Source organism: Labeo rohita, chromosome 4 (assembly GCF_022985175.1).
Source record: "Labeo rohita strain BAU-BD-2019 chromosome 4, IGBB_LRoh.1.0, whole genome shotgun sequence".
Lineage (NCBI taxonomy): Eukaryota > Metazoa > Chordata > Actinopteri > Cypriniformes > Cyprinidae > Labeo > Labeo rohita.
In genome coordinates this window covers 44,511,453-44,538,769 of record NC_066872.1, presented here as the reverse complement: position 1 = coordinate 44,538,769, position 27,317 = coordinate 44,511,453, and the positions used below count along the sequence as shown (strand labels likewise).

Genomic DNA, 27,317 nt, shown 5'->3' with positions numbered 1-27,317 from the left:
GCTGAAAAAGATCTGCAAAAGAACTGGGTGTCACGTTTGCCTCTTTCACAGTCAAAAACTCTCACGTTACATGAGCAAATCAGTGTTTTTGTAGCAAAAATGCTAAAAGAGAAAGGAAAAAAGAGCTGGAGTGATGGGAGAAAGAAAACAGAAGGTGAGGGAAGGTAAAGCTGGTGTATAGAGTTTCAGTTCATCACTGAGATGCTTTCAGACGCGTCTCATTGGCTGGTAATGGGCTGTTATCGCTGTGAGATGTTCTAGTCCTGGGGTGTATCCTATTATCTCCGAGGTGGTCTCGCTGATCTCCGGTCAGCTTTAATATACCACCGGTCCATTTCAGATAGTGTGCCAGACTATTTTTTTTTAGCACCAACTCTCCTTGAAACTTAGTTCTGTTTGAGAGAACATTGCGCAGGCGGCGGGACGGTAATGTCACCGAACCACTTTCCATCTACTTCAGGAGTGTGAAAATGAAGTCTGAGACGGCAAAGGCATCTGATGGGCGAAAGGTGTCTGTCAGCTGGTGTGAGAGGAGTCAGCAAACACTTGCTGATGACAGACGTTTAACATCACACGCAGCTGACGAGGAAGAGGTGGAGGTGACAAACCCACAAGATGCCAAAAGAAGAGCGAAAAGGTGAAGTTTTACTGGCAAAGGAACGGAGCAATGAAAACAAACAGATGGCAGCAGGACAAATATCGATGGAAAATAAACAAATACAGTTTTGCATTTACATTAGCCAATGACCTGAGAGTAAGAGCAGGTTAGAAGCAATGCTTATGATATACTGAACCCTCAATTATTGACAAATATGAGACACCAAAGTCTTAAATATAAAAATATTTTTAAAATATCTAAACTATATAAAAAGTACATACAGTTCTCGATTGTAACACAAAACAACTGAGAACATATATAAAAAAGTAAAGCCAGCTAAAAAAACAATATAATTCTTAAACATAAGTAAACTATTACAAAACTCCAATAGCACAAATATTACATTAAAAAAAAATCTGAAATACATTTTGAAAAAAGTCTTCTAAATTTTAATCATATTAAAAACTAGTTAATAAATTATTAAAAATAAATAAATAAATAAAAATATCTTAAAAATACTACAATACTCCAATATTACAATTACATTTTTAAATATTAAAAAAAAATTCATTCTAAAATATATTTTAAAAAAAAAAAAAATATATATATATATATATATATTATAACATTATATATAACATTATATATAAAAAATGTATATAAACATATAAAAACACTGTATTCTCAAAAAACAAGCACAAATTTTAAAAATAGAATTAAATAGAAATAAATATTACAATACTCCAATATTACAAATACAAATTTTTTTACTATGCAAAATTTATATATGCAAATTTATTCTAAAATATATTTAGAAAAATATATATAAAAAACTGAATTCTCAAATATACAAAAATTATTATTATTATTATTATTATTATTATTATTATATAATTCTCAAACTACTGAGTTTCTAACTCTAAAAAAGATGCAGTGGGTGGATAGATAAATAAATAAATAAATAAATAAATAAATAAATAAATAAATAAATAAATAAATAAATAAATAAATATTTATTCATTCATTTTTTTTTTATTTATGAACAAAAATCAATATCTGATATAGAAAACAATTATATCTAATTCTCAAATGTAAAAATAAACTTGTTAAAAAAAAAAAGCAGAACTAATTATTTGTTGAAGCGGAGTGAAAAATAAATCTGAGAAGTACCTATTTGCATAACTTCAGCACAACACTATTTTTATCACTCATTTTAGGGGCATAACCATCATGGCAAAGACCAATGACTTTTTTTGTCAGAATATGTAAAAATGTAGTTTTCTGTTGCTGTATTTACACATGAGGCTATGTCAAAATAGCTTAAGACGGGACTTTCCATAGTGAAGATGTCCTGATACAGACACACAGACAGACACACACACACTTTTTTAAAACAGAGGACTGCTTTCTGTGGTCAAGCTTTGGCCGACCATCCGCATAGAAACCACTTGTACAGATCAGCCAACAGCTGTCTCGTGTCCGGCAGTCACACACACACTGACTCACACACACACATAGTTTCTATGCAAATGCTGTTACTATAGTAAAACTCCAGCGTCTAAAGTTGCAACATCACCACAGCCCACAGCTGATCTGAGCTCAGTAACTGTTTATCTCAAATCACACGACACTCCCGTCTGCAAGTCTACAGGACAACAAAAATCACACCAGATCCCATAAGACTCTCATATATCACAGGATGGACTCTGAATGCCGTCTACACCCAGCCATCCATCATCCGTCTGAATTTATCATGAGTAACAGAGAGAAACAGAGCGCTAGCCTACCGTTAGCGAGCCGGAGCGTCTGCACGGACGCAGAGATCTCACACACAAACACACACACACAAATGTCTCGGTTCTCCCACACGCTCCTCCATCTCACACGCCGCTCCTCCCCGTTTCTCTTCCCTCTCTGTTGATCATTAGATGATCGTCTGTTTGCTCTGTGTTTCTCACAGCTGGTCAGTCAGTGAACTGGACACACAACACACACCATATTCTGTACTTCAACACACACACATACACACACACACTCCTAGCTACTTAGCGATCTTAAATCCGTCCAGTGACTTACGGGTTTGGCTCAACTGATCAGACACTCCCAAAACAGACTGAAAAATGATTTCAAGTCAATGTAAAAACTCTGGAGAGATTTTAGTAAACTATAGACATAATTTGCTTTTTTTTGGTCAGGCAAACCTCTTTGACCTAAAACATTTAGAATCCTCTTTAAATCTTTAAATTAATTTTTCAAATATTTAAAAACATTCATGTCAGTTGATGGTTACATGACATGCAGGCAAACTAATTAATACTTCAGCTCTTTAGTAAGCGTTTCATTTTGACAAAAATCATAATGTTACATTTTTATGAGTTAATCAACTATGAGCTTTTTATCTTAAAATGGTAAAAGGATTTAAATATTAGCTTACATAGTATCAGTATGCTGCAAACACTAAAAATGATGAAAAATGACAAGTTTGTTTCACATCGATTTAAATGTCAACATATGAATGTTACATTTTATGATTTAATTCATTAGTTTTTCATCTTATTATGTTAAAAAGATTAAAATATTAGCTTTTCATCTCAAAACATAGTTTCAGTATGTTGCAAACTAAAAATGATCAAAAATAAATTTGTTACAAAATTGTTTCACGTCCATTTAATTGTCAATTAGTGAATGTTACATTTTATGATTTACTTAATTCGTTTTTTTTATCTTTGTTAAGATAATTTAAATGTTAGCTTTTTATCTCAAAATATAGTTGCAGTATGTTAATACTTCAAATTGATTAATGAATAAATTACATTGTTTCACTTCCTTTTGAATGTCAAACAAAAAGTGAATGTTACATTTTTTATTTAATTAATTGTTAGTTTTTCATCTTAAAATTTTACAATGATTTATTAGCTTTATTTATAGATTTAATTTATTATTATTGTTATTATTATTAATTATATTCGGTTTTCATCTCAAAAGTAGTTGCCTTATGTTGCAAAAATGAGGAAAAGAAATTACATAATGACATTTGTTACAAAATTGTGTACAAGTGAACATTACATTTTATTATTTATTAGTTTTTCATCTTCTAATGTTAAAATTATTTAAATATTAGTTTATCAAAAACTGTTGTAGTATGTTGCAAAAATCTTTTAAATAAAAAAATACATTATTTCACATCCTTTCGAATGTCAACAGATATAAAAAGTGAAATCCTACATTTCATTAATTAGCAATTTTTGTCTTAAAATGTTAAAATGATTTATTATTATTATTAGCTTTATTTATAGATGTACTATATCATTATTTATTATATTATTATTATTTATTACTATATTATTATTATTTTATTTGATCTTAAAATGTAGTTGAAGTATGTTGCAAAAAACATTTTTAATGACCTATGAATAAATTAAATAGATAATGTTAAGACATTTGATTTAATTATTAGTTTTTTATCTTAAAAATGTTACAATTATTTAAATATTAGGTTTTTAAATCGCAAAATGTAGCTCTAGTATGTTGCAAAAACACTTTACGCTGATTGATGAACACATTAAAATGATAAAGTGACAGTAAAGACATTTATAATGTTACTAAAGATTTCTATTTCAAATAAACACTGTTCTTTTGAACTTTCTATTCGTCAAAGAATCATGAAAAATAAAATGCATCAAGATTTCCACAAAAATATGAAGCAGCATCAAGTGTTTTAAACACAGAAATGTTACTTAAGCAGCAAATCAGCATATTAGAATGATTTCTGAAGGATGACGTGACACTGAAAATTCAGATTTGATCACAGGAATAAATTACATTTGAACAGATATTCACATAAAAAGCAGCTATTTAAAAAGATAATAATATTACACAATTTTTCTGAAATAGAAACGTCGCTGTGTACTTTCTACCACAAAGCCAAACTACAGTTAACATGACACACAAAGCTGACCTAAAACACCTTATTTTAAAATTAAAATGTCTTCTCATCGACCACATTTACTTAGACTGCACTCAAACTTTCATAAAAAGCTTATTATATTCATAAACCACCTAGAGTTGACATCTGGATAATTGCACCAACCCATCATGACTCATTTCCAGTTTCCATGTTCTGTGTATTAATAATTCATCATTCATTCATTCCAAAACAAACTATTTGCCATAAACCACTTCATGAGGCCATTACAGAAAATAGAGTGTGCATTAAATAAACACATAAACACTAGCTTTTGACACACTAATCAGCAAATATAAACTCATTAGTGCTAGAAATAGTTGAAGCGTCAGAGAAAAAAATAGATGTCAGCCTCTGAAGACCTGTAAACTTCGCAATATGCTAATAAGAAACGTGAATTAATTCACATAAACACAACAATTTTTGAAGAGAGTTTCCAGCAGATCACGACGAGTGAACATTTTATTCCCTCTGCTGAATTTCTAACTCAAACTCACATTTCCACTGGTGTTTGTGCGTCTGTATTCAGTCGAAACATCCTGTTCAAGGCCTGACATCTGCTGTCAGATACGAGCCGCTCTGGGTTTGTGTCTATCCGCCTCTAAAGACAGGAAATAAGTGGCAGAAGCTTCCTGTCTACTAACTTGTCGACGCCTTCCTTCATCTGATGTAAAATTATACTGCGCTTCCTTATCAGTGCACATATAAAACACATCAGATGAGGTCACGGGGGCAGTTTGATGAAAACGACGAGTATTTGAAATGCATTCAGACTCGTTTGACTGTCGTCAAACTGAATACTTTAAGGTAAAGATGCTGTGAATTAATTGTGCAACCAAAGGAAATGTTTGTGTCTCAGAATGAAAGTATGAGAAACAATCCTTTTATGAAGGTCGAGCTCTTAGGACAAGGGTTACTGATTTATCCAACAGACGTCATAAACTAGCAGCATTTTTATATCAGCTCATCCCGTGTATTTATGCTCATATGATTAAAACAAGAAGGGTGTGAGCTTTATAACTTAAGGCAGTGGAGTAAAAACGGTAGTCGATTCTCATTTTCAAACCAATTCAGGGGTCACGGCTGATCAATTACTGTTTCACTGTGTGCCTATTAACAGAAAAGAACAGCAGACCGAAGAGAATCGAGGACGGAAACGACAATACAACTAAAAAGTGTTAAAAGAGTGTCAAAAATCTCAGAATAGGGGTGAAACTCACAAAAAACAAATGAGTGAAACAGAAAAATTAGAAATTATATTTTAAAATATTAAAAGCATAAATAAAAATATAATTATAAAATATGAAATATATTATATATTATATTAAGAATTTTTACTGCAATATATTATATATTATATATTAGAAATTTAAAGTGAAAATGAAGCCATTTACCAGGATTATTACCATTTTAGTATTGACATTATTTATGACAGTTTATCACATTTTCTCCTAAAATTCGTGAAATTTTAAACCTCACTATCATTGCAATATTATATGTATATGTATATGTACATGTTATATTATATTATATTATATTACAAAGTTACGACTGAAAGTATACATCATGGTAGTTTTTGTGGTACACATTCAAATAAATACTAAAATTATTTTAATAAGTATTCATCAGTGTATCAGGACGGAAAAGCTACAATAACGAGAACGATTTTTTATTACAATAATGAGAAATGTGATGAATTTCATTGTGTTATTTTTTGTTTATGCAACACAGTGATTACTAATATTATTATTAATAATAATAAATATTAATTATGACTGCCGCATTTCTTTGTAAACTAAACCCACAGTGTATTCTTAGTACAGACATAGAAGGATCTGCTGAAACACTTATTAAGGAGCGATCACACTTAATTAGACACTATAATTAGCTAATGACCCGATGCAGATGCTTCTATGAATGAATGGTGCGCAATGGTACAATTACAACCCATTTACAGAAAACCTAAGCCAAAACTGTCTGGCACAGTGACGTCCTCCTCTGATCAGATCTCATATAGCAAATACACGATGTCTTCTGACACGTGTGAAACATTTGGAGCCGGAGGAATATGAGCAACTATTTACTGAAAGAAACAGAACAATAACCACAAACAAACCCCTCACAGCTCTCGTTCCATCAAACGGCTTCAACAACTCGTGAATAAAGCAAATACTTTTCAACACCTACACAACTCCTGCTCAACAGACAGTTATTTAGGTTAATAAAAGAGAGAGAGCGGCTCACAGGTGCATGCTGGGTAACACCTGAGGCTTGTGTGTGAAAATGATTCACACAACCAGAATGCAATACAAACACAAATGCTCAATAGTCAATATTTAATGTGCATCTTGTTTCATTTTTATTTTTCTCCACTGGTGTTACTGTATTGAGACTTTTTTTGCATTGTGACATTATTTTCATGACAATTAAGCACATTTTACCTCCAAATTATGATTACTGTAAGGCCCCAAAAAAGCTGCATCTGAATTTTTTTTCTTTTTTCAACCTTATGTATTTAATATAATATTATTATATATATATATATATATATATATATATATACACACACATTAAATACTATATATATATATTGAAAATATATAATAAACATATTTAAATTAATACATTTATATATATATAAAATATGTAATAAATAAAGTATATAATATTTAGATATATTAATTACATTTTTTATCTATTCATTTTATATATATATATATATATATATATATATATATATATATATATATATATATATATATATACACACACACACATAAAAAATTATTTTAAATTCATTATTATAATTTTATTGATTTTTTACTATAATTATCATTTCACAAAATTAATTAATAAACAAATCCATCCATTTCACAATGCAAAAAAACCTTAATTTTATTAATACTATTTTGTGACAGTGAGAAGTATCCCAGCATGCAGTAGTCTTTTGCACTGTTCATTATTCACAGGCTCTCTCTGAAACACTGACAGCTGAGGTGTGTTTCTGTCTTTTGTAGTCGCTAATGGGACAGAAAGTGTGTGAACGAGGGTGATTTTAAAGTGTGTTTGGTGTCAGCAGTGTTAGCTTTGTTCTTGTCATTGTGAAGGCTGATTCAGGTCTGTGTGAGCTCTAATGGCTCATTATATTCACATAATGTATGTGTGTGTGTTTGCTCACCTGAGCTCTCTCAGGATCTACCTGAGACTCGGCACAAGGCTCCATGTTTGTCCAGACGCCGCCGGTCAACGCTGCTCACAGCTCTGCATGTCTGTGGAAACACAAACAGATTTACTTCAAACAACCGTGCCATGCTTGCATGCACTCAGAATAAAATTCAGGCCTAATTTTAATATTTATGCAGTTGAATAGCATATAAAACCTCCATCCAGTTGGATTACACAGTTTTAGCATAAAAACGAGTAAACTTAAAGTGATGCATATTTATTATATCATATCATATCATATCACATAAATGAAACTGCACCAGTGTTATTTTAGTAAATAAAATAAAATAAAAACTAAAACTGAAATAAAATTACATTACCAAACATTTAACAAATATTAACAGTATGAATAAGGGCAAAAATAAAAGCCATTCAAAAACAAAAAACAAAAAAAAAAGATAAATAATAAATAAAATAAAACTGAAAATAATCAAACAAAATTTTAACAAGCTAAAAATTTAACAAAAAAATAAAATGCAAAGTACAAAAAAGTAAATAGCACTGTTTTAGAGCAGGATGTGAAATTGTTTGAGAGTCACAGCCTATCTTTTAGATAGTATAGATAATTTGTATTCATATTTTAAATCAGTTTTTATTTTTTCCTTTTAATTTTAGTTAAAATTTCAGTAATTTTTTTTTGTTTTTTTGTCCTTTTTATTAGTAGTTATTTTTATACTATATAGTTTTTATTCATTTTTATTTAAGTTTTAATACTAGCTATTTTAGTTATTATCAGGTTAAACTAAATGAAAATAAGAGATGTTTCTACGGCAAATACATTAAATGAAATAAAAAAAACCTTAAACTTATTTTATTTTAAGTTACTTTTTATGATTTTACTTTTATTTAACTATAATAACCCTGTTCTGGACAAAAAAGAAAAAAAGCTATTTTTATTATTAGCAATATGCATCCATTTCATTATTGATTATTTAAAATATTGGATTGGATATTGATAATAAAACCTGCTGTGCATTTAAAATATTACCTTCTCATTTATGTATACTGTAAATTACAAATACGCATTATATTAGTTTATTAGTTTTGTTTTTTGTTTTTTAACTGTATAATTAATTAATTAAAAGATATAAATATTAAATTTAGGACTAAATATTTGTATGATTTTTATGATATAAGCTTAGCCAAACATCTTAATCATAACTAAAGGCATAATTCACTCAAAAACGACAACGGTTGTTTAAAAAAAAAGGACATTTAGACCAAACAAGACCATCAGACATGGCATTTAAAGCAATTACTATTTTCTCACACACATTCGCTAGTTTTCCATGATAAAAGTCTTTAGACAATTATCGACCATTTCTTAACAACTCCCATCATTTTTCCACAGACGGCTCTTATTTGAAGTGCAAACATCAATGGCACTCGCTACACAGGTGCTTCAGATAATTTGCTCTTCTTCTCGGTAAAAACGGTCTCTTTATGCGACCATGACGCTGTCAGTCAAGCAGCCCACACACACACCCGTGCTCACACACACACACACACAAAACGTGAACGTCCTCAGGTGCCGCAGAGACCCGGATTCGATGCATGGCCTGTCAACTGTTCAGACCAAACTTTCGCTGGCGGAAACTTCTGATCTATAATTAGCAAAGTAGGTCATGGAGGGGGAAAATAAACGATGGAGAGAAAGCAGAGACGGTCCAGGAGGCCTTATGGTCTGTGAAATTGTAACAGTGTAGCGTGACGTGGCTCAGTTTACACCCTTTAACTGACCTGAGTTCCTCTTGCCTGTTTATATGTGTGTGTGTGTGTGTGTATGTACACATACACACACACACACACTTTTTGTGTTGCTCTATAGCAGGGATACTATTGTTAGCTAAAACTAAAACTATTAAAACATTTTTGTTAATTGAAATAAATAATAAATCATTTTTAAAATGACGCAAAATTAAAATGAAAAGTATTTAAAAATATAAGAATAAAAGCCAATTAAAATTCTAATAAAATAAATAAAAACTAAAATAAATTATAAATAAAAATGAAAACCAAACTAAAACTAAAATAAATTACTACAAATTACTACAAATTTAACAAAAAAATGTTTTTTTAAATAAAGTATTTAAAAAATATGTATAAAAAGTGTATAAAAAAATAAAAGCCGATTCAAAACATACATACATACATACATACATACATGACAAAAAAAAAAAAAAAAAAAAAAAAAAAAAAATTAAATGAATAGTAATAAACGATAAATAAACCTCAAAATTGCTGAAAATAACCTAAACTAAAATTAACTAAGCTAAAGATTTAACAAAAAAATAAATTGCAAAGTGCAAAGTATTTTATTTTATTTTACCACAAATTTAACAAAAAATTCAATTAAAAGTATTTACAAATGTATAAAAATGAAAGCAAATTCAAAATATTACTAAAATTAAATAAATAAACAAATAAAACTGAAATAACAATAAATTACTAAAAATTGGCAAATTAAAATTAATAGTACTAAAGAATAAATTAAAACTGAAAATCTGATAACCTAATCTAAAATTTTAACAACAAAGCTAAAAATTTAACAAAACATAAATTGCAAAGTACTAAAAAATATTTTATTTTATTTTTATTAATTTTATTTTATATTAAATTTTGGTGATTTTTTGTATGTTTTTGTCATTTTTAGCAGTTACTGTTATTGCCTATATATTGTTTATTAATTTTTATTTATGTTTTAGTATTAGTTATTTTAGCACATCAGGTTACTATATGAAACTAAATAAAATATATAAAAAACCTTAAACTTATTTTATTTCTGTCAAACATTAACATAAAATTAAGTAAAAATTAAATTGAAAATATTTAAAAGTACAAAAATAAAAGTCAATTAAAAATATTAATAAATTAAATAATATAAAACTAAACTAAAACTAAAATAAATTTCTAAGAATTACCAAAAATGTAACAAAAAATTCAATTAAAGTATTTAAAAATGTATAAAAATGAAAGCAAATTCAAAAAAATGCCTAAAATTAAATAAATAAACAAATAAAACTGAAATAAAAATAAATGATTAAAAATTAGCAAATTAAAATGAATAGTATTAAAGGATAAAATAAAACTGAAAATCTGATAACCTAATCTAAAATTTTAACAACTAAGCTAAAAAAAAAAAAAAAAAAAAAAAAAAAAAAAAGCGAAGTACTAAAAAAGTATACAAATAAAAGCCAATGTAAAATACAAATAAAAATTACAACGGTATTTGAATAATACTAAAATAGCCCCGTTCTGTAGGCCATTTCACATCTCAGACCAGGATGTGAAATTGTTTGAGAGTCACAGCTTACTGACTAGTCAACACAATGTGTATGTGACTTCTAGAGCGGCCTTGTCACATTAACACACCAGCAGGATGCAAATGACAACCAGAAATTGGCTCTCAACTGTAAGGCGACATGCTTCTAAGCCTACATTCGAGCCTGTTGAATCTAAATATGAATAACACAACTGCAGGCTTGGGATAACACACAAATACCACACTGGCCGGAGATAATGGTCCACAAACGCACACTGCAGACCAAAGGGAATGGAAAGAGTTGCATGCACGACATCAAAGGAAACTTCAATGCATTCAGTGAGACACAAAGCGGTGCAGGTGAAAGGCTGTGGAGGGTTGTGCAGGTCTGGGAACAGCGATTGAAGCCGCAGGCGGTCCAGCTAACAGGAGAGGAGAGGAATATTTAGCTCCCTAAACGCCCCTCTGTTTATTTAACACCTATTCCACTCGTTTCGTATGCTAATTTACCAGCTTTTAGTCACCGAAAGTGCAAAGCTTCAGTAGACTTCAGATTTTCTTATGTTTGAGAAAGCCAGTATTGCTGAAATATTCATTTGCTAAAGCATTTGTTCTGAAATTGATATACTATTTTAAAAAATAGAATTCGTATAATAATTAATCTATAATATCATTATAATATACCCACACACTGTATGTAACATTTCATTTGTTTTTTATTCAGTAACATATGGTTAAAAATAATCAAGACGTTTGAATTTCCATTTATTAACTTATAATCACATATACCTAAATATTTATGCAATATTTTATAAATATATATAAAATATACAATAAATTATAATATTAAAAAATAAATTATATATAAAATATAAAAATAAATTATATATATATTATATAACATTTGCATAATTATACATTTTATATATTTATATTTTTTTATTTAAATTAAGTTATACAAGTATATATATATATATATATATATATATATATATATATATATATATATATATATATATATATATATATATACACACACAAACATACATACACACAAATATTTATGCAATTTCTTATAAATAATATTGATGAATAAATTATATATTATATAATATTTACATAATTATACATTTTGTTCTGTAAAATGTAGTAAATCAATGAATTTTAATTTTTTTTTTTTTTTTTAAATAAGTAACATATTTAAATTTAAATAAATAAACATATATAATTTCTTAAATTAAATAAAGTAAAATGTACTTTCAAAAAAAGTTCCAAAAATTTTTCATAAAATGACCAAGGAAGAATAAATGTAATTATTTTAATCATTTTAATGCATCAATATAACAGTCCATGGCAATAAACAGTAAAAATGTGTCCTATACATCTTTACTAAAACATAGCAAATAAAAAAGTAAAATGCCACAAAGAGATGTCCATGAACTTTTTTCTGGTGATAACACAAAAGAATCACTTCGCATATTTTGAACAGATTCACTGAACCAGATCAAAACGAACTGATTCACTGAAATGAATCAACGTTCCCAAGTCAAGCCACATTATAATTTTGTGCTTTTTTTCAAACCTTAAGAATGTATTTTACGCACATGGTGGACAAAAAAACGTCCCAAGAGTATGTTTCTTCCTATTGATCCAAAGCAATTTTCCAAGCACATTTAGTCTTGATTTAAAGTATTGACACCCTGTCAGTGTGTAGAAATAACATCATTAGACATAAGGGATTAGCTGGTTTAGATCAGCGGTTCTAGATCACCTCTAACTCTGAACATTTTGCATGTTTCCCTTATCAAACACAGCTGAATCGACTCGTTAGTAGAAACCAGGGCTGCATAAGGCTTGTAAAACACAATAACTTATTTTCAGGCTTTTAAAGCAAACCACAAAAGAGGAAGAAAGGGAATGAAGATACTAAAACTGGAAGTAAAACCACAATGGGCGAAACAAACCAGAAGAGCAGCATCAAATCAATTCCTAAATTATCTCTGTGATTTCACACTGAATAATAAAGCAAAAAGCCAAAAGCCTTCTGTAAGTTTCTCATGAGCGGCTGTAGCGCAAATCTAAGTGTCAGCCTGTGAGCGTCAACACTGCCACCTACACGCTAACATTCAATCTGTGAGAACATACGTGACAAACTTTGAGCACTTCTTGAGAGACGTCAAATCGGGAAGAGAAAATGTCCAACCGTCTGCCACGGCGGAGCAATGAAAACACATTCAGGTAGACGGTCTAATTTGATTCAATCTGCATGACCCAGTTTCTCTGCTGCTGGAGACCTTCGTCTGTAACAGGACGGTTATGCTTTAGTTTCAGAGATAGAGTTCGGTTTATACTGTATACTTCAAGTTTATCATGATCTGCAAAACCTTAAATGCTTGAAATTGGTTTTCAGATGTATAGGGTATGCAAAAACATCTCATTATATTCATATTCTAGAGGATTTGCTGGATAAAAATACGCATACGCCCCATAGCACAAGATGAATCATCTGCTCAGATGCTCTGAATTTTTGGGAATAAATTACAATATGAATGCTTTTAAAGTTTACAGATATTGACTAAAAGCCACAGATCATGCCAAACACTCCTACAAAAAGGATTTAAAAATTACAGTAAAAAATGTGGCTGATTGATCAAATATAAAAAGAACTGAAATTGCAATCTAATTTATATTTATCTACTCAGATATTGTTATTTTACTATCTTTAAGATACTATTATAGTTTTTATTAATATGATCATTTTTGTTATATTTTGTTTTCATTTTAATTTTAAAGTTTCAGTAATTTTGTTAAGCATTTTTGTCATTTTTATTCGTTTTTGGTTTTGCACAACGAATAAAAAAAAAAAACTTGCAATATAATTTATATTTGTCTTTTTAGATATAGTTTTTTAGTATAGATTAGATATAGTTTTTATTTTCAGTTTCTATTTTTCTGTTTTCATCTCAAATTAAAAAAAAATAATTTTGTTGCGCATTTTTGTCGTGTTTAGTAGTTTTTGTTTTTGCACAATAAATTTAAATACTGAAATTGCGAAATAATTTATGCTTATATTTTAAGACAATTATTTTCGTATCACTGAGGTACTACTATAGTTTTTAGTAATAACTTTTTATTTTTATAGTTTTAGTTTTATAGTTAGCTTTAGTGTATATATATATATATATATATATATATATATATATAATTTTATATAATTATATATATATATATATATATATATATATATATATATATATATTTAAAAAATTATGTTTACTTACATGGTATGTGAACATTGACCAGCATCAGAAAACTGTAAACATACAATGTTTGTTAAATTGTTTAAGATATGAGATGAGATGAAATGTCACATATATGACAAAATAATTCCAATATAATTTTTAGGCATGCAGCCCTATATTAAAGAATTTTACAATTTAAAAAAATTCTAAATTAAAATGAAAAAATACATAAATAAAAAAAAGAAATATTTTATGTTTACTTGCATGCTATGTGACCATTAACCAGCATCAGAAAACTATATACACGCAAATGTTGTTCAAAAAATAAAAAAAATAATAATAATATATTATATTTATATTCTACATCTAGGTAGTTCAGCTGACAAAAAAAAAAAAAAAAAGTTTAGGAATCTCGCTTAATAAACAACCACAAAGAAGCTGTGACTCATTTAAGCATTTGATTATTTCAGTGAAAGACATTTTAATAAATCTCTCAGCTCTTCAATCCATTATTGTGTTGTTGCTCTCAGAATGAGTGTGTGTCTGTTCCAGGTGGCAGCAGTAGATAAACAGTGTGTGTTTCAGTAAAAAATATCTTCTTTTCACGCATCTCTACCCAGACTGCCTCTGCGAGCTCAAGCAACTCGTCTACCCCACTGAGACACTGAACAAACCAGCTCACATCACACATACAGATTCACAGCGGCTCACACCCATTCAGATCAGAGTCTGACAATATGCTTCATGAGTCACTTCTGCAGCACTGCTCACCCCAAGACCACTTATAAAACCTAATAAAACTTTCCACAACCATTTTCCACCATCTCTTTAATATTTACAATTAAACAGGCTGTTTTTGGTACTTTGACGCAATTTTTTCTATGGTGATTTACAGGAACATCACGTCTTTCTCAGTTGCTGAGTGCTGATGGTCCACGCATAAACTCTTGAACCTACAACCTCTCAGTGTGAACCCCCCACACAATACACAGCCACCACAGCCTGTCGGCACGCCACTGTCACTCTCTCCTGCTTTCTCATTCTCCTTCTCTTTTCAGCACCAGGCTTAGACAGATTAGCGGGTCAGATCGGTGTTACTAGGGAGAAATCTCTGCCCACATCCAAGCGGGTTTCCATGACGTAACCTCATCACTTACACACCCTGATTGTTAATCGCGAATTGTTTTTCAAAAAACTACAGTGTTACGGCGTCCCACCACCGATGCATTTATAGAGCAGGCAAAACAGCTAAGCTGAGGGATAAACAAGTGTCGACTAAATCTTATAATGAACGCAGACCACTAGACAACCGTTATATGACTTTAAGTGGCTTAACTTCTAAAATCTGCAAGTGTTTTTGTCCTGAGAGAGGCCTGTGAATCATTTGTCCCAAAGATTATGATTTGTACCAAAACTTCTGCAACTAATTTTGTAGTGGTCACAAAAACAGAACAAATTATGCAAATTATACAATAGATTTGAAAGGAACAGTTCACACAAAATGTAAAATTTGCAGAAAATTTGCTTAATGTAGATGAGTTTGTTTCTTCATCAGATTTGGAGAAATGCAGCATTGCATGACTTGCTCACCAATGGATGTGAATGGGTGCCGTCAGAATGAGAGTCCAAACAGCTAATAAAAATCATCACATTAATCCACAAGTAATCCACACCACTCCAGTCCATCAATTAACGACTTGAGAAACCAAAAGCTGTGAGTTTGTACGAAACAAATCCATCTATGACATGTCTTTAACTTCAAATGGTCACTTATTTTAAAATACAAGTCCTCTATATATAATTGTCTAGGGTCCTATGATTTCCACGATGCGGAAAACGCGGACAAAATCTCAAAATTCATTCATGAAATCGGAATTTACTGTATAACACGGAATGTCATGGAATGAATGAATTAAAAGTAGGTCATTGCACTTAAATCAAATTGTGATATGGACTAGTATCTCAAAATATGTTTTTTAAAAAAAGACTATTTAATTATGAACCGTTCATGTTCTATGTGTCTTCATGTGTGCGAACTGCTCTGTAGAACTGATCTAAAATTTCTTCATGAGCATTTACCGTTTATTTTGAGAGAATCTATCATCATAGTATATACACACAGAAAAGTTATTCACAGCAACCCGTCAAAATAAAACACAGTTTTTTGCTTCTCAAGATGTTAACTGATGGACTAGACTGTTGTGGAGTACTTGTGAATTACTGTGATGTTTTTATCAGCTTTTTGGACTCTCATTCTGACGGCACCCATTCACATCCATTGGTGAGCAAGTGATTGAATGCTACATTTCTCCAAATCTAATGAAGAAACAAACTCATCTACATCTTGGATGGCCTGAGGGTGACTATTTTCAGACAATTTTTTTTTTTTAGCTACTACATTTAGCTTTAAATCACTAACCCTGAGATTTAACAAATATGAGGCTTGTCTGACAATGAATTAAAAGACTAAAGGAGGAACTAGGACAAAAGCACAGAACTAAAAAATGATACACCCTGAAGCGAGAAAAACACTTTATCCAGATTAAAAGCTTTTTGAAAGTTTAAGTCAGCACAACCGCAATTAAATATGTGGTTCTTCGCATTAGCAAATATTGGCATTTAAGTGAATTTCCACACAAACAAAACCAGACCGAGTTATGAACCGAGATAACACCAATCACCCGCCATGACAGACAGACATCCAGCCGTCTTGTGACATCACCATGTGACATTTTTATCAGCAGCAACAAAGGTTGGCTTCATTTAATAACGGAGCCAGGAAATTGAATTATGTAATAAGAGCCTCACAAAAGCTGAACACCCAGCACCTCAGGGCACCAGCTGCAAATACTTACAAAGATTTGCCTCTAAACAACAGCCTCTTCATTCTTTGATATTCAATTAGCGAAGACACACATAAATGTGTCTTAAAGTGGCCTGAGCAAGTTTTCAATTAAAGAGCATTTAAACCTCCGCCCGAGGCGAAGCAATAATCTCACAATTACACAGAATAAAGACAGACGGCGAGAACAACAGTCAACCGTGTCGATGTGTCAGTGGCGCATTTTAAAAGCCACACAAAACTTGATTATTTAGTGCTGAAGGGGAGGAAAAGGGCATAGAATAGCAGTCACACCGACTTGACATCAAAAACAGAGAGTCGCACCCAAAGTAATGCGTTCAGAGGCACCATCAGTCTCATTGCTGCATAAAACATCTGCTCTGTGCTCTATTATTAATGCAGTTGTTCACCATTTTTGCATTTTCTATCCTGTTATGTTGTATACATTTCCGGTTAAAACTAAAAAGTTAACTTTGAGATCATTTAGTATTTCTTTTCATTTACAAAACGGTGTTTTTGCAGCAATGCCATAGAAGAGAGTTGCACAAACCAGGCTAAAAGATGACTTTTGATTTGGCCTACCACGCAATATCAAATAAGTAGGGTAAAAAAATAATAATAATAATAATAATAATACATTTAAGGGCATTCATTCATTTGTAATGTATATTTTTTAAATTATTTTTTAATTAAAATGTGCATTTGTTTTAAAAACAATAATTTAAAAAATGTTATTTATATTTTTGTTTTAATATAATATGGTTTGTTGGGTATTGAGCCATTTTAAAATTTGATTTTGATTCACAAACTGTCATTTAATTTAATTTTAACCTCAATTTAATTTGATATGGTACCGATTCACTTGGATATATTGGCAATCAGGTACAGTAAATTTCTGTTTACAGTTTATTAAACTCTCAACTAATGTTAACCAAGTAAGCTGGTACAACACTATAATATTAAAGTGATTTGTAAACAAACATTTAAATTATATGCACATCAGGCAGTTTTTATAATAACTTATTTTATAATAAAAATTATAACTTTTTAATGATATAATTGTGTTTCTCCTAACACAATTAACATTTAAACAGTGGATATCAACTTATTTTGATGACAGATTTATTCAAACATACATTAAATATTTAAGTACAGGTTAAGAAAAAATAAAATTATACAGTGCATATATTTAGCAAAATGCTTCAATTTTCTAGCTAAACTATCAAGGTCTGGGCATTGAATGGATTTTAAAAGGGAAATGTAAGGTTACATAACACCGTTTACAAGCTTTTATCGACATCTTTCCATGGTTGAAGCACTGATTAACCGATTAAATGAGACATGATACATTACAGTAGGTTATACTGTTCATTTCAGCATCAATACTGATGGTCGTTCATGTTTTTTTCTATAACTACTAAAGAGGAAAAGATGATCATTCATGGGCCATTTGAAATAGGATGTTATTACATATCAGAAGTAACAAAGCACAATGTTTACTGTGATTTACTGGATCGAAAGTGTGCTTCAAATAATGTCAGGTTTTGTTCACAAAATCAGCTTAAAACAGAACTAAGAATACATATCGATTCACATAAATGAGAATCACTTAAAAGCAACAGGTCAATATTTTCAATCCAATTCTATTGGAAATAAAGAAGCATTTACTTTTGGCACACAGCCCTCAATCAAGTTTGATTTATGACTTTTCATTTAAAAAATGCATGCAGATCTGCCATAGAAGAACCACTTCAGTTTCCCTGAAGAAGCTTTCAAAGGACCATTTTTCCTTATACAGAAACTTTTGTGCAACAGAAATATTGTAAAGGTTCTCCACGGAACCATCAATGCTTTATTTTTAATCACACACCTCCTCTCTCTGAGAGTCTCCTCTCTCTGAGAGTCTCCTCAGTCGGCCGTGTTCCTACCGTTTACCTCTGTGAGTGAGCTATATTTAGTTCAGGCCACAGAACACGTCCAGGAGCCCCTAACAACAGCTCTCAGCTGGGAATCTGTGCCATGTGGGAGAGCAGGATTCCTTCAGTCCAAACCAAACCTCATTAACATGAGGACCAAGTCATCAGCTCGACCCTCAGTTACGCTAACACTGAGATTGATCTCATGCAGTTTAATCAGCCAAAAGAAAAGGTTTAAGTTTAGCTAAATTTTACAACTATTAATGTAGTCTTTTTACAGACTGGTTGTTCTTCTTTCAAGCCTTTCAGCCAAGCCCTCAATGACGATATATTTTACGAAGAGAATTAAAAGTGCAATGCAGCAACACGTCTCTTTTCAGATGCACAGACGAACCAGTCAGGGCACGACCGCTGGCACACAAAGACTGGCAAAAACTCACTCCAAACTCATGCATCGGGTAGGCACAAAGACTGAAATAAAGCAAAACCCTGGACCACAAAATCATAAGGGTCATTTTTTTATACATCATCTGAAAGCTGATAAATAAGATTTCCATTGATGTACGGTTTGTTAGAATAGGATAATATTTGGCCGAGATGCAACTATTTAAAAATCTGTAATCTGAAAAAAAAAAAAATACTATTGAGAAAAATCACCTTTAAAGTTTTCCAAATGAAATTCTGTGCAATGCATATTAATATTCAAAATTTAAGTTTTGATATATTAATGGTAGAAAATGTACAGAATATCTTCATGAAACATGATCTTTACTTAATATCCTAATGATTTTTGACTTCGAAATCGATCATTTTGACCCATACAGTATATTTTTGGCTATTGCTACAAATATACCCATGCTACAAAAGACTGGTTTTGTGGTCCAGGGTCACATATACCCAAAAAAAAAAAAAAACCCTAAATGAAAAAAATAAATAAATAAATAAATAAAAAGATAAATAAATTGTCAATTGTAAAACAATTGTAAAAAACAAAATACTTAAACTACAATTAAAATGAGAATTTAAAATATTGGGGGGAAAACAACCAAATTAAAAACAGAAAATAAAAAAAAAAAAAAAAAACCTAAATATTAATTCAAACTATGACAATGGAAAACTAATGAAAATATTATAAATTACAAAGCATATAAGTATAAAAAAAAAAAGTACAAAAAATATATATAATTTAATAAATGAGGTCTGATCATATAAAATATAAAACAGAACTACAAATAAAAATAAAAATGCACAACCAGTTTATTTCAGTATTAATTTTATACTATTTTAGTTTTTATTTCACGCAATAGTGGCACACTTCACCATTATAGACTTACTAAACAATAAAGAGCATTCCTCAGTAATGAAGTCAAAAGGGTAACATTGTTAAACAAACTCCTCTGCACCGCATTGTCATTACCATTACATTGCAAAGACTAATGATGAAATACCAGAATTGCAAAAGTCGTCAGGTAAAAGAAACCTTGTCCTACACATCTAAGGAGAAACAAAGGCATTCACACACACACGTTATTCACTCCTGACTGACAAAACAGCTCTGAGTTACTGTGCTCGGGCCACACAAGCTCGCTTCACTGGAGGAAAGAGCACACCATTAACCTCAGCTGACACCACAGCACTGACTCTTCACAAAACTGACTGACAGACTCAAGAAAAGACATGCGGTGTGCTTAATCATAAATCAAACAACTTACAACCCTGGAGCTGTGCTAGAAATATCCAATATTAAGCCTCAAGTTAAGATCAGGCTCTAGTTGAATATTAGATTTTGTGTATATATATATTTAGCAACTCCACTAATCTAGCTCATAACAAACATGGCATTTTGCACTGTAAATATTGTTGCCACTTATAATAAACTGCTTAATTATTCCCATTTGTAAGTCGCTTTGGGTAAAAGCATCTGAATGAATAAGCGAAAACGCAGCATCACGACAACACGTTTCGCACAGGCAAGCAACACTCAAATTTTCAACAGAAAAGTCTACTTATGTAAATCAGAATATCGCTGTTACATTAAACCCTTCATCTTCATCAGATGTTGTGTATTTCCTGTTCTAAGGGTTCACGGCGTTCACACGGGAACCAGTTTCTGTTCTCACTTGATCTTGGTTTCATCTGTCTCACGTCACGTTATGTTTATGAATCTGTTCATCAAATATTAAAACAAACCACATCCTTTTCACAAAACAGCTAGAGATCATTGATTCATACATTTTCCAAGACACAGAGGCTGGTTTAACATGCCATTCACCCTCCCAAATAATGAAACGCATGCTTTGGATATTAAACACCCCACACAGCTTTGACATTCACAGCCTCGTGAAGGACACAAGAGAAACTAGAATGAAGGTGATGGATTTAATGAAGATTAAACTCCGTTTGAACTGGTATTCAGGTAAAAATGAAGGCAGTTTTGAGAGACTGCGGCCATGTCAGCAGGACGGGTCATTAATATAAATGAAGTGTCGCGACTCTGTTGGGGTGCAGAGGGTTTGCACCTGAGCACATGCTTCGTGACCAGGCGAAAACAACTGTGAATTTGTACGCCGGGCCTTTACAATTAAGATTAAATTGTAAATTATTAACAGAGTCTTTGAATGATTCATAACAAGAGCCAATTGTTGTGAATCGGACTGATCGTGCTGTATGCTTGCTGAATTCCAACTATTAATCTAGGAACTAAAATAAATAAATAAATACATATATACATTTGATGAAAAATAAACAAGTAAATAAATAAATAGAAGAACAAACAATAAAACTTGAATAAAAAAAATTAAAAAATGATTAAAAATTATAAAAATTATATATAGTATTATTATATAATAAGATATATAAAACTAATATTTTGCTAAATTTATTTGTAATATATAGAAATATTCAAAATAATATATTGTTTAATAATAATATTTTAAATACTGACATTATTTATAACAATACGTTTTAACAAGATAATTATGTCTTAACATCTCGTTTTATGAGAAAAGATGTAGTTTTAATGAGAAACATCGTTAAAACAACATAACATCCCGTTATTAAGACATAATTGGGTGGAAAAAAATATGTGTGGCAGCAATGTAAAAATGGCACTAAAAGTTACTCTAAAAATGTAATTAATAGCACCTACTAACATCTTAAACAGTGTAATTACTGTACTAATTACTTTCTCTGAATAGCTGTGCATTATTTATTACTTTCTAAAGAATAGACATGAAACTGCTCTTTTAATTCTTTAAAAAAAGGAATGAATATATATTATTCAATTAAGTAAGTACTTAAAGGGAGAAAACATTAATTTTAACATTAGATTTTAAATTCACTATTTGATTTCAATCCACTGTTGTTTTATATAGAATTGCCCTACAGTCTATACAGAATGTATTGCAATTACATCAGAAGTAACTGTACTTAGATTAAGAGTAATCCCTTACTTCATTTTTGAGAAAAAGTAATGAAATTACAGTTAATTACTTTGTAATGCATTACAGCCAACACTGATTGTATAAAAATATGTATATTTTGCATTTGTATCCAGAAATAGCTGGACAACAATGGCGAATCAACCTCGAGTGTGTCCTCAGCTGGTAACAGTATGCAAAATAAGACTCCAAACACACCAGCAGCGTCAGTAACGAACAACAACAAAGCAATGGAAACTCTATTTGACAGGCAAATGACGATCACTGTCTCTCATAATGTTTTGTTAGAGTTGCACACGTGCACGTTTTCATACGAACCAAACAATCTGTTGAAATTACTGATGAATAATGCAAGGGACAATTACAAAAATACTATGATCTTCTGAAGTTTGGATCTCCAGCACATATCTACATCAGACTCAAAGGACAGAGTTTGACATTAGAGGTGTATGACACACTAATAATATTTACAATGGGTTTAGGATTACATGTTTAGATAGCAGATGTTACCGCTAAATATAACACACATGCATTGTTAGGAAACTCTCACAGGTGCTACACCTAACATTACACAACCTCACTTTGACAATGCGACACAGAAAGCTATGTGGAAGTGAGCTCTCAGGTTTCTGAACACCAAACTGCCTCTAAAAGGGAAAGTGGAAACATGAACCTTTACGCAAAGGTCAAAGACACACAGAAAGACAAGATTTTGATGCGGTGGTGTATCCGTTCTCGTCTAATCGAAGACATCAGAGCCTGAAACAACAACACAGGCTAAACGATGCAAGTTCTGTGGTCAAATTCATGTAATTAAAACCTAATTAACTCTGTGAAGCTGCTTCTAATCACACTTAGTTACTGTTATTACCATCATAATTTAGTACCATAACATGCTATTTCATTAGACTAGTAGTATTATGGTAATTAGAGATCTACCAGGTAAATATAGGGTAAACAAAACAATAAATCTCACACCGACATGTTGCGGTCAACCTTGCACCAGATATATTTGAATATTAAAGACAAATTTCTTCCAGTTTCCTCCAAATTACTACAGTGATAATACTATACTACACTGAAAATAATTTGGTAAAGAAAAGAATGAATTTCAAAAAAAAAAAACACGCTGAATTAAATGTGCAATTTCGAAGCAGAAAAACTAAATTAGTATTTACTACTAATTACTATTTTATTTATATCTTAAAATCATTTTTACATTGTACAATACTATAATAAAACTGTTAAAAAATAAAAGTGTCCTTTACAATAAATAAATAAAAATACTGTAGTACTAAGCTAGTACCATGGTTTACTGATGGATGCAGGTGGTAATACCATGGTATTTATATATATATTACAGTTCGTGTCAACAGTTTGATTACGTTTTTGTTTAATATTCAAATTGCTACTTTTATGTATCACAAAGAATTGAATAAAATGTAATATAATAATTGTAATCATGACACTTTTTGAAAAGCTGCAGAACGCTTTGAAAAAGACCCCATGTTTATTTATTATGATTGCACTTTCACAACATTGGTATTTTGATGATTAACCCTTGTAAATATTTATAAAGGAGTCTGCATTGCTAAATATTATTGTTTAGGTTAACAACAAAAACAGCCTGAATGTGTCACATCACCTCTTACATAACATACACTGCATTAAACCTCTGAACTCAACCTGTTCACATGGTTTTCAAGACAATCAGGTCTAAAACGATTACAAAATCTGATCTAAACGATGGAGGATGATCCCTACGTGCATATGTACATCAACAAGATCTGCAACATGCAGGCTACGCTTTCAAAACATGATTGTCTGTCCAACTATACTGCATCGTTGTTGCATTTTAGGTAACGTTAGTATTACAATGGATGAACGTGACCAAAACACTGGCACTACTACGATTTTCCATGGTGTATTTGTATAGTACGTATCTGGTGAGCAAAATACAATCTCGATTGGCAGCTTAATGTATTTTGACAGCATATAATGTTCAAAAACGCTGCTTGAATCGATGATTCCCGCCCAAAAGGGCGAACGAGCTTGGGATGCTGCAAAATGTAGTTTAGATAGGCAGCTCACTAGGTTTTAAAACACAGCCCACATAGTGCAGTTCACCGGTTATTTCTGTGTAAATACAGAATTACAGAACATAAACACTAACCTTAATTGTCCACGTAAGGTCCTCCTGAGGGAAAACACAGGCTTAAACTTGAGAGAATGAGGTAAAATGTGAATTATACAGATTGCGTCGTCTGAGGAGAATCCGTCTGTCAGTCCATCAGTAAATGGGTTAAAACTTCCCGGGCGTGTTTTAACGGAGATTGACAAGCACTCACGCGGCAGAGGTCTAAAACGTTTCAACTGTGAATTACAAACCCGTTTTGAGGCAATATAAAAGCCCTGAATTGCGATACAACCGCACGCATACGCTGGCACGTCTGTCTTCCTTCCTCTGAGAGACCGTTTATCTGCGATCGTTGAGTTCTGTCTGCCGCGCTCGAGGGATCGACGTTTGACTGGGCTAAAATAAAAAGCAGGTCTGGGATCAGGTCTCTGAGAAGGAACGCGTGATGACGTCCGTTTAATTTAAACATTCAGGCTGATCGCAGATCAGCTGTTTAGGCGGAGCCTGTTACGTACACCTAGGGTCTTTAAAAACATCATATTAAAAGTCTAACGGGTTGTTAAACCATAAAAGGACTGCAGATGATTATGTACCATATGAAGCATATCTGTTTAATGCTATATATTGAACAACAAATATTGAAAATATTTAACAAAATATATTAGCCGTTTACTTTATGTTTGGACATGATTTGAAGATTTTGAACAGTTTCCATCGCGTAACTTTTATTTTGGTTAACACGGCATATTAAAACAACGTGGAAAGGACTAGAAAAATACAAGCAATCCAAGGCTGCCACCGCATGGTAGTGAGCGTCATGACAGGGAAATAAAATCTTTGATTATTGTTATTACATAACCCCATTGCATTGCACGAATAAGCAAAATATTTAGGGGGGGAAATGAAAATAAACTGGTTTCATAGTTTAGGTAAAATTAGACGTGTGCCTGCTTACGGTTGAAGGCGCACGAGTTTAGACCCGTATATAATTATAAAATGATAAAGTAGGTCGATGACGTAATAAAAAAATAGAAAAAATTAAACAGTAATACAGGTAAAAGCAGATGCATTAGCTCTTAATACAATCTGTTGTTAAAGCAGGGATTTGAATGACATTGACTGGGATAAAGTGAGGGTTCCGTCGGTTTTCTATAATTTATGACAAAATAAAAATACATTTTAAATTACACATCGTTGCATTGATACACATCATTCTTTCTGTAATCTGCAAACTGAGTATTTGTTTTGATCTTGTAATTATCCTAAGACACCAAGGAAAAAGTAGTGCTGTGCAACGATTAATCGCATCCATGTTCATTATAATAAAGTGTAAATTCATTATTTATATATAAATACACACACTAAATATGTCATGCTTATATATTAAATATATTATATATAATATTAATTATATCAGTAAAATATATGTAAATATTTTTTAAACATATACTGTATGTGTGTGTGTATTTATATATGCATAATAAATATACACAGTACACACACATATATCATGTAAACAAAAACTTATTTTGGATGCGATTAATCACGATTAATCTTTGCACAGCACTAGTTATTTTATGATTATTGATGTCTCTGGTATTTGGGGATGTATTTATTGGTTTTATAGTTTATAAAACAGGAAATGTAAATATTTTTGTTTGATTCATTTTGTAATTATCCTACAAAATCTTGGAAAATAATTCTGGATATTTTCAACTGTATGATTCCTGGTGTCTCTTTGACATTTGGGAACGTAATTCTTGATTTTATAGGTTATAAAACAGGAAATACTTTTTTAAAAATTATTATTATTTTTTTTATTGTTTATTAATTTGTTCAGCAGTATACTACATTTTTTTTAACCTATTTTGACATTTTTACACACATTTGATTAATTATTGGTATTTTGCATATAAGCTATTGCTCTCTGAATCTAACAAAAAAATCTAAAAATGTTAAAACAATAGCTATATGAAATCACCAGCTATTTTATACAAAAAAATATTTATGCAAAAAAAAAAAAAAAAAAAAAAAAAAAAATCATACAAAAAATAATTCGTTCAGCAAAATACTACAGCTTTCAGCTTATTTTGCCATTTTTACACATTTGATTAATTATTGGTATTTTCCATATAGGCTATTACTCTCTGAATCTAAAAAAAAATCTAAAAATGTTAAAACAATAGCTATATGAAATCACCAGCTATTTCATACAAAAAAAATTATTTATGCAAAAAAAAAAATTCATACAAAAAATAATTTGTTCAGCAAAATACTACAGCTTTCATCTTATTTTGCCATTTTTACACACATTTGATTAATTATTGATATTTTCCATATAAGCTATTGCTCTCTGAATCTAAAAAAAAAATCTAAAAATGTTAAAACAATAGCTATACGAAATCACCAGCTATTTCATACAACAAAAAAATATATATTTATGCAAAAAAAAATCATACAAAAAATGTTTAATACAAAAAATAATTCGTTCAGCAAAATACTACAGCTTTCAGCTTATTTTGCCATTTTTACACACATTTGATTAATTATTGATATTTTCCATATATCTGAACTCTGAAAAAAAAAATCTAAAATTAAAAACAATAGCTATATGAAATCAACCAACCATTTCATACAGAGTTTATTAATTGCTGCCAATTTTCCCTATACTAAAATGAAAAAAAAAAAATC

General features: G+C 30.7%; 1 protein-coding gene across 7 annotated transcripts in view; it reads right to left on the bottom strand.

Annotated features, from left to right (window-relative positions):
- osbpl8 (oxysterol binding protein-like 8) overlaps positions 1–24,969 on the bottom strand; it is a 77,616-nt gene extending 52,647 nt beyond the window's left edge. For 2 of the 7 annotated variants that reach the window (XM_051107341.1, XM_051107345.1), the window contains exons 1-2: positions 24,663–24,969; positions 7,741–7,831 (exon numbers count right to left, since the gene is read on the bottom strand). In XM_051107341.1, coding sequence (XP_050963298.1) covers positions 7,741–7,785 — 45 coding nt within the window. In that variant the 5' untranslated portion in view covers positions 7,786–7,831; positions 24,663–24,969. Of the gene's footprint in view, positions 1–2,385; positions 2,657–5,059; positions 5,202–7,740; positions 7,834–24,662 lie in introns of those variants that run through there. The other 5 variants (XM_051107348.1, XM_051107342.1, XM_051107340.1 and 2 more) reach the window with 5 other exon arrangements.
- Positions 24,970–27,317: the final 2,348 nt, after the last annotated feature.